Source organism: Petromyzon marinus, chromosome 79, assembly GCF_048934315.1.
Source record: "Petromyzon marinus isolate PM22_M1 ecotype Great Lakes invasive population chromosome 79, UKy_Petmar_22M1.pri1.0, whole genome shotgun sequence".
Taxonomy (NCBI): Eukaryota; Metazoa; Chordata; class Hyperoartia; order Petromyzontiformes; family Petromyzontidae; genus Petromyzon; species Petromyzon marinus.
In genome coordinates, this window is record NC_133745.1 from 2,991,409 (window position 1) to 3,000,224 (window position 8,816).

At 45.6% G+C, this 8,816-nt stretch overlaps 1 protein-coding gene across 1 annotated transcript; it reads left to right on the forward strand.

Annotated features, from left to right (window-relative positions):
• The first annotated feature begins 161 nt into the window (after positions 1–161).
• Positions 162–6,715, forward strand: LOC142907418 (zona pellucida sperm-binding protein 3-like). Its single transcript, XM_076056911.1, has 7 exons — positions 162–292; positions 956–1,133; positions 1,505–1,640; positions 1,739–1,833; positions 2,554–2,648; positions 5,585–5,707; positions 6,537–6,715. The coding sequence occupies exons 1-7, from the start codon at positions 253–255 to the stop codon at positions 6,665–6,667; spliced, it is 798 nt and encodes a 265-aa protein (XP_075913026.1). The 5' UTR covers positions 162–252; the 3' UTR covers positions 6,668–6,715.
• The last annotated feature ends 2,101 nt before the right edge of the window (positions 6,716–8,816 follow it).

Here is an 8,816-nt window from a genome sequence, read left to right on the forward strand (position 1 = left end):
GTTATACTTCTTGCACTTTGCGATGGTAAATATACTCTGAAAATATGGTTATGTATATCTTCGCTTGTCTATTTTTTGCAAGATGTTAACGGCATTGCCACAATAATCTGGTCACAATTAGTGCTATTGAGAATCACCCACCTCTGCTCGTTGTAGAGAATGTATGCCTGATCTTCTCCTCGCTGCAGGAAGGGAAACGTGTCCAGCAATGCCATCAAACCCACATGGATCCCCTTCAGCAGCGCCAAGGTTATGCAGCAGCAGCTGAGCTTCACGCTGAGGCTCATGACCGGTCAGTGGTGATGTTAGGACTTTGCCTATTCTGCACATGGCTGCTACAAAGGATGGCAGTTTAGATTATAAACCCTTCAAGATGTTTGCTTTGTATTAAAGAATAGGTCCGATATATGACCGAGGTCCCTAAAACTTTGAGGTTTAAGAATAGGTTTCTCTTTTCTGCCAACAAAACAGGTGTTAAGATGTTAAAACGCCAAACTGAAACGTTTTGCAAGGAATCTTGTCTGCATTTAAACACAATGCTTGTGGTCAGAATTCAAATAATAAATGCATTGCCTTTAAAACTGGTCCACACCAGACGGCTTTCTTTTGAGCCTAGAGACTCCGGTGCAAACCAGAGCTTTTTTTCGAGCAATCGGTTTATAAGTTAATGCATATATTATAAGAGTATTCTATTTCCATTATGACCACATTTTGTGGTTGATGCAGACATCATTCCTCGTTAAAGGTTTCAGTTTGGTGTTTTGACATCTTAACACCTGTTGCCAAAAAAAGGTAAACCTATTCTCATTTTGGTACTGACAGAAGATCCCATGATTTATCTGGGATTCTTCCACAAGCAGTGGCGTGAGCAAGCACTTTCCTAGCTGCGCTTTGAGTCTGCACTCGGCCTTGGTAATTGTGTTTTGATAGTGTCTAATTGTTTGTTTTTATTTAGACGACTGGAGTGTGGCGCGACCTTCCACCGTATACCAGCTGGGCCAGACTCTGAATGTCGAGGCGAGCGTGCAGACGGTGAACCACGTTCCACTCAGGATCTTCGTGGTCAGCTGCTTTGCAACCCCGGTTCCAGACAGGAACTCTCCCCTCAGCTACCAAATAATTTCTAACTCTGGGTGAGATTTCTCTCTCTCTCTCCTAATCCTGTCTGAATGTTTATGCTCCTTGTCGGAAAGGTGGCATTCCACTGCTTGAGCATACAACAGAGCCTGACCTTGGAATGTTGCTGAATCTTGCTGATGGTTAAGCCTGCCCAGGTATATGGTGAATGCTTTTTGTCATGGTGTCGGTCAATACACTACTGATCAGAGATGTTGTATTGTGCGTCATTGACTGCTTTGGTTTGTGGGTGGGAGGAGCCCCTGAAGCGGTGGGGCTCGGTGCAGCATTATACAGTGGAAGAGGAGTATGACATCTCCTAGCGCTGGCTTTCTGCTAGCCTGCCCTATGTAAAGCCACGTGTCATACGTCTACGGTGTCTGTGCAGGTGTCTGGTGGATGGCAAAGTCTCGTATGATGCTCACCTTACTTCTGGGTTCCTGCTCCGGCAAAGTGACAATGTCCTTCGCTTCTTCATAGATTCCTTCCGCTTCCTTGCGACGTTGACCAACAATGGCGATCAGGTGATCCACCGTCATGCAGGCTTCTACAGAAACCACGTTTCAACCACGTGGTAGGCAGTGTGGTTGAGTGAGAACCCATCTTCCTCTTCTCGGTCCAGGTTTTTGTCTTCTGCCAGCTGAAGGTTGCAGATGTTGCAACATCTCCAACGGCTGTCAATAAAGCTTGCACCTACAGCCCCTCGGCTGCATACAGGTTGGTCTGCTTCCTTGCATTGCCCAGAAATCTGTTTTTTTAGCGTCTCCCATACAATAGCTCAATCCATGCCTTGCATGTAGACTACCATATTGCATGCATGTGTGCTTAACTAGGATCCCCTAGACATGACTTGGGTTTCTAGCTGCAACTGGTATCACAACAATTCCTGTGTAGTCCCGCGGGTCTGCTCTTGTTTAGATGTATTCAGGTGGCTATTGGTCATAGCCTGCACTTGTCTTGAGTTCAGCAACAAGTGCAGAAGCCTGCATGCGATGTCCGTAATTTGTTTGAGCTCGTTTTTAAAAATCTCGGAGCCTGGTAGACAGAGTTCAAATCTCACTCGTGGCTAATGTCAGGAGCATCATCTGAGATCTGCCTTCGTAGATTTTTCTCATGCTAATCACTTGGGCTGGCCACAGGCTGCCCCTTGATGCTACAGATACTTGCAATACTTTTCCTTGAAGGCTCTGACTTTACAGGTCGGGTGCTGTCCATACAGTTTAACAAAACTCCGCCCACAGTTGGATTCCTGGCCACTGCTCCCATCGAGTATGGTATTGTCGCCATCGGTCTGGTCGAACGTGGTGCTGGCCAAATGGTACACCACTGTACGTTGCTTGCCCTAAACAGATGCTCGATTGGCACTTTCCTCAAATGTGAACGGATACGCGTGAGCATTGCCTGTGCAACTACAGACGCCGTTTGTGTGCAATGCAGGTGGGTCTCTGCTGATGGCTCGGACTCGGTGTGCAGCTGCTGCGAGTCCACGTGCCCCAGTGGAAGAAGGCGCAGGGATGTGGCAGCAGTGACTGGTGAGTACAACCGTTGTAATCGGCCATTTAGTCTTGTACAGAAGACCCTTGAATATCAAGGGAGTTTAGTTCATGGAAAGTGTCATTTAAAGCCAAACTGACTTTCACTATGTAAGCCTTGCCTAAATAATGGTGTTAGGTATGTGGCCATTAAAAATGGAGGCATCACCATTGAAATAGGTACTATAATGTGCCAAGTAAACTAAATTGACATTGTAAAAACATTCCCATACAATAAATGGCAGGTAAATACTGTCCTTGCAATATAAAGCAATTGCATGCGCGGATGAAGTAGTAGTACAATGCTAAAAACTCTCCAACCAGAAATCAATTTCTGCTTCTCCCTCCCCCCGCCCCAACACCAGGTAATGCTGCTCCGAACTGGTCTTGGGCCTCCCCAAGGTCTATTTAAGCCTTGTTAAATGAATACTTGGTGCAATGTGTAAAATGTCGCCCCAAGTGAAACCAACATGGCCAAGTCCAATTCTGTCTAACGGCACTTGCCCCAACAATGTAATAGGCAAGATGCTTACACGGCAAAGGTTGAAGTGTCACTGCCTGCCTCGCATCTGTCGTCCGCTCTGCATTTCTATTGGCTGATGATGCAGGAAATGTGGGAAAAAATATACCCATGGAAGGCTGACGCAAGCCCCGGTAATGGCTAAATTGGTATACAAAGCAATTGTGCATGATTGCTCAAACTATATAAAGCTACGGCATTTACGGGTCGCCTGTACTGCAAATTGCGTGGCATATGATTTGTGGGGATTTCCCTAGTAGGATGACTTTATTTTTGCAAAACGATGATGCTTTATGAAAGGACATTAATGTAATTTTCTTGCGTCTGAATTTGAGAGCTTGCATACAAAGGCTTTTAACATTAAGCTTTCCCGCGTAGGATTCTTTGCAAACTGCAAGTACTTAACACTTCCTCTGGAGCCGCATTAGGATGTGCCAATGCCCCTCCTACACTCCAAATGAACGCTGCTGTATATATTCTTGAGAATTTTTTTTTTAAAGTAATGAAATTATGTCAATTCATGGTCTGTATTACCAAATATTGCCAGTACAATGATTCTCGCTTTAACTGATTGTGTTTGAGTAATTCTGTGAGGTCCCAGAATTCAGATCTCACCACGGTCTAATTAAGATTACTATGCATGCACTTAGGAACCACTCACTCTTCTGTGCTAAGCAACCGTAATATCTAAGAACACTTTAATATGCGAACACCCTTATCGGAATTGTCAACACGGTACTCCTGAAAATGGCCTACTCATCCGTACAATTAACCATCATGGTTACGTTTGTTAATACTGAGCAACAGAACAATTGAACAACTCCTCGGAGCAGCGCGATAATAGATGTCTGTAACAATGACTATTCATACGGAACGTGCTAAAGAACATGTGCCCAAGGGCAAAAGTAAACGTCAATGAATTCATTGGTAAGATTGTGCACTTAACGAAATGCCCTGAAACAGTAGTGCGGATATGTGTGCCTGTTTGGCTATCAGATACTTAGCAATTGGATAATGGGGCATCAAAAAGAAGAATCTCAACGCCATAGTATTCCAATGAGTGGTAAATTCGTAACATAGATGCTTGTATATATTTAGCGTCAGCAATTAATTAATTGGTAAGGTTATGCAATTAACAAAACGAATGACTAAAATTACTTTTAAACGACCGTATTCGTGTAACGCAAGCGACGGAACAATGCTCTCCACGATCGGAAAATCCTTAACATGCCACCTTGGCATGGCAACCCTCTTTGAAACGCAGAACTTTTTGTAACAATCTTCGTCCCATTATGCGCGTCTTGCCAACTGAGTTGGCGGCTTCCGAGGTTGTGGCATTCTTTCTACCGAAAATGCCTCTGTTCGGCGTGTCACACACGGCGCCCTCGCCTGCTGTTTGTCAGTCTCTCAACCGCCTGGTGGTTGAGTCGCCACGATGCTCATGCTGTCATCGGTGCCCGTGCTGGCAGGGATGATTGGGGTCTGCCTCGGGCTGCGTCAATGTGCGTGATGATGACGTCGGCACTCGCAGCTCATCCAATGGCTGCAAAGCTTCACCCCCCCCCCCCCCCTCCTTGGCACCAGACCCTGTTGATCCTTGTAGACGCGACCTTTGCTGGAGTTTGCTCGGGTTTGCGAGTCCGCACGCGCGTGGTTAATCATTAGCTGCTGCGTTGCTGGTCCTCCGAAGTAGCAGCTGGCTAGCGCGACTACCCTTCCTTCAGGAGGGTTCCTGCCGCTGTCGGCTGCTATTCACAGCTCCTCGCTGAATTTTCAGACTTCTAAACATGTATTTGCACGCCATCTTAGCTTCTCGCAACTCTTTGAACTTGGTGCCAATACAACTGGTGGCAGTCTGCAACTCAACATCACGATGAAAGTAAAATAAAACATTCAGCAATACTCTGTCAGAGCCGCACTTGGCAACACGTCGCCCCTCTTCTGCGAGACTCCACATCCATGGTTGATTTCGCGGACCATACACGAGAGCTTGCCGTTGCAAGACTGATTTTCTTATTTGGCTTCTTAATTATATCCGAATTTCTCCCACCTCGGCTCGTCTTCTCATGGACTGGAATTCCTTTGATTTTTCGGCCAGCCGTTCTGACCGTTTGTTCGGTGTGCCTTCGAATTTATTTTTCAAGTAATTTCCTAAATCGCATCAAGGCCTGGGCACCTCTTTCCCCCCTTCCTCCAGCCATCTGTGGAAACGTATGCTTTAAATTGCCACAAAGTAATTCTAGTTTCACAACTTTCAGCAGCAGTTGTGACTGACCATTTATGTGCCCCAGTGCTATAAGCCGATTAAATCATGAGAAAAAGAAATGGGCAAAATCACTAGTAATATGGACTACAAAAAAACCAAGCTCTAAAGCCTGGGCATTCGCCACATGACCAATGTGGTTCTCTTACTCAGGACCGTCGTATGCGGTTGAAGATGTGATGCTGGGCCCCATCGTGATTGCCAAGCCCTTCTCAGATAATGCTGAGCCAAGCAGCCCTGCAAAACAGCAGCAGCCACGGGTTTCTGCATCCAAAGGTAAAGCTACCAGATTTTTTTCATGGCACTTTTCCAGTCTCGGGGTAAAAGCAATTAGTTTTCATACTTTGATGCTGGCATGAAGGTGATGTATCTGCTCACCCAGAGATCTAAATGCTCTGATGCATGGATTGTCTTTGTACTGTTCGCCTTTTGCGGTTTTCTGGTTTGACTCGGACTAGGCCATGAAGGTTGTCTCTGTAGACCAATTCGTTTCAAAGATGATACCTTTATGTAAAAAGACTGTTCACCAAAAGTACGTGTGGTTAATCCAGACTTAATTCCTTGTAAAAGGTATCTATTTGGTGTAAATATATGACCACCTGTTTTATTGCCAGAAAGGATAAAACCTTTTTTACATACCAGCTGATTCAATTAAGGCTATACCAGGACGTCCATGAGGCAATGACTCTCTGGTTGACCTCTTGGATTAGCAGTCTGTAATACTTAATCTCTATACGGAACTTTATGCAATTTGGGGAGGAAGCAATTTTGTTTTTCGAGGTACAAAACACGGATATTACAGCAGTGCCTAACAGATATTGCCATGATCCTCCTTAAATGTCCTTTGGACGTCAGCTGTAAACATATTTAAGATAGCAAGCTGTTTTTTAAATGAGCTAAGATGTGTGACCATGCTGAACTCAACCCATCCACCAGTGTTAAATGGCCAACCCTTGGTGAGTGACATATTTGAACGGCACGCCTTTCACACCTTGACAAATACTTGGACAGGTCAAATTCCCCCACAACCTCCGGCATGTGGAAACCCTAGCTTAACAGCTCCGCAGTTAGCCACCAGCCCTTTCTCTCAATTGGTGTTTTACAGGTGCTGCTCCCATCCTTGGTCTGGGAGTGGCTGCGCTGGTGATGGCTGTCGCGGCAAGCGCCACGGTGGCTTTGTTTGTTTCGAAGAGGCGTCACGCGACTCCTTCAAAGGGATTAGAAACGAGCTTCTAATCTTCAGTTGCTTTGCTTAACATATGATAATAAAACTCTGGTGCATTACTGCTTCTGGTCTTGTGGGGTCTTTGCTTGGTGTTGCGAGCACTTCGTGTAACTACGCCATACCGCAGTTCATGAGGGTGAGTATGGAAACGATTAGGTGGTCTCCAATTCATGCGTGCCAGGACTAGTGGGATGTACCTAAGTATGGACAATTTTTTTTAAACCTTCCCAATTGTCCTAACTGGCAGTCTTTCTTTGCCATGTACAATGGAGCAGTTGACCAATTTCACGTAAGAAATGCATTCTTATGCCACTTTACTCTGCTATAAAATGGCGCCTGAAGTTTACAACGGTTGCAGTAATTGGGCATTGTTGGTACATTACAAAGACGGGCAATGTGTAAGGTACAACAACCGTGCAAAAAAATAGGAGGGGGGCATGGGGGTAGATGGGCATTTCAAATGGAGGGTGTGAGGGGAAATGTAGCGAACCGAATGTGGGAGACTGAGGGCGGAGAAGGAAGAGTGGAAGGGGGGTGGGCAAATGAGGCCCCTAAAATCAAAGCATGTAGCTGATGGGCATATTATACTATCCGTACACCATTCCGTTTGTGCTCCTGATTTACCACTGAGGGGCTAGACCCCTCTTCGGTCCCTGGCTCCCCCAATCCGGCCAGCTCGTATCGGGCTCTGTATAAGAGGGGACCACCTGGCCTAGAACCTCTCCTTTTCCTTACGCTTAGAACTCAAATGTTCAAGGACTGCATGTGCTGTTTCTTTCTTCGCACTTTCTGTTTATAGGTGGCGTAGCCACTTCGAAAGGGTTTAGCCACAGATCAATCCATTACATTTTTGGTCCGCGTTTTGGGCAACTGAGAAAATTGGAGACGTTTTCTGGCGTTGCTTGGCACAAAGGGCAGCAGTTTGGGTCGATTCCATTTTGGTGATTGGCTAGCGCATGGAGCAGTAACCTGAACATAGTCGAGCCAGTTTTGTGCGAGTTGCCCGGGTCAGGGATTTTTCGTGGTCTCCTATGGGTGGGGGGCCAACCCCCTCACACAAAATTGGGGGCTTGTAGGTGTTTAGGCAGTGCATGGTGGCAGCGGTGTGCAAGTGGTTCAAATTTGATTTGGTGGTGGAGCGTTTAAAATAGATTGCACTTTGGCAGAGCTGAAAGAATGCAAGGCGTTTCGTTTTCCTAGCAGGTTGCAAGGATGCGTTGTAGAGTGGTATGAATCCAGATATTGATCGGTGAGAAGCTTGCAGTGCTTTTGAATCAGAACTTTGGTTTCTTGGTGGAGATTAATGGCCGCCATGATGTGGCATCCTGTGGCTAGGTGAAGTGCCTGGGGTTTTGGGCGGTTTGTAGCTTTTGGTAACCTGCAGAGGAGAGGTTTTGGACACCAACTGGAACTGGCAAAATTGATGATGGGACGTCCAATGGCTGTGTAGGTTAGGAGTAACGTTTCATTTTGTTGACCCCAAGATGTGCTGGCTATAGCTCGTAAGATGTCATTTCGTTTGGTAACTTTTGCATGGACGTTTCTGCCGTGTTGAGCAAAGCTGAACATGGTGTCAAAGGTTACACCTAGAATTTTGGGAGGTTTCGATAGTGGGAGGTGTTGGTTTATAATGACGTTGGGATGTAAGTTGGCTTGATGAGGATCAGGTGTGAAAAGGGTGACTTGATTTGGATGTTGAAAGTTGAAGCGATTAATTGGCTAGGAAAGTGCCGAGCCGTTTTGCTAGGAGTTGATGGATTTTGATTTAAATCTTTCGTGACCGGAGGGATTCATATTCTTGGTTCTTTCGGTAAAGTCACGTAGAAGGGAAACAATAAAATAGTGACATTGGTTTCTCCAAGACAGGTTCTTTCCAAGCCATCTGGCTACCATGAGAGATTATTTCATGAGGCTATCCACATATACAAACACAGACGATTTCAACCGAGAATATGGATTCTGGCGTAGCAATCATTGGAAGGATTTGATACACCATTTCGGGTCTTAATTGATTGATCACGCTTAAGGTGGCTTTCAGACCACGTCCATTAGCTTTCGTCTCCCCCCCCCCCCTCTTTTCCGAACATATATGGATATATGGACTCGTCCATCTGAACAAATTGTCAAATCGCTATCCGTTGTGCTAACGTAAAAAAAAAA

Coding starts and splice junctions, on each gene's coding strand:
- LOC142907418 (XM_076056911.1), top strand. CDS start 253: ATGCAGCAGCAGCTGAGCTTCACGCTGAGGCTCATGACCG. Junction 1,134..1,504: donor CAAATAATTTCTAACTCTGG/GTGAGATTTCTC, acceptor GTGTCTGTGCAG/GTGTCTGGTGGATGGCAAAG. Junction 1,834..2,553: donor AGCCCCTCGGCTGCATACAG/GTTGGTCTGCTT, acceptor TGTGCAATGCAG/GTGGGTCTCTGCTGATGGCT.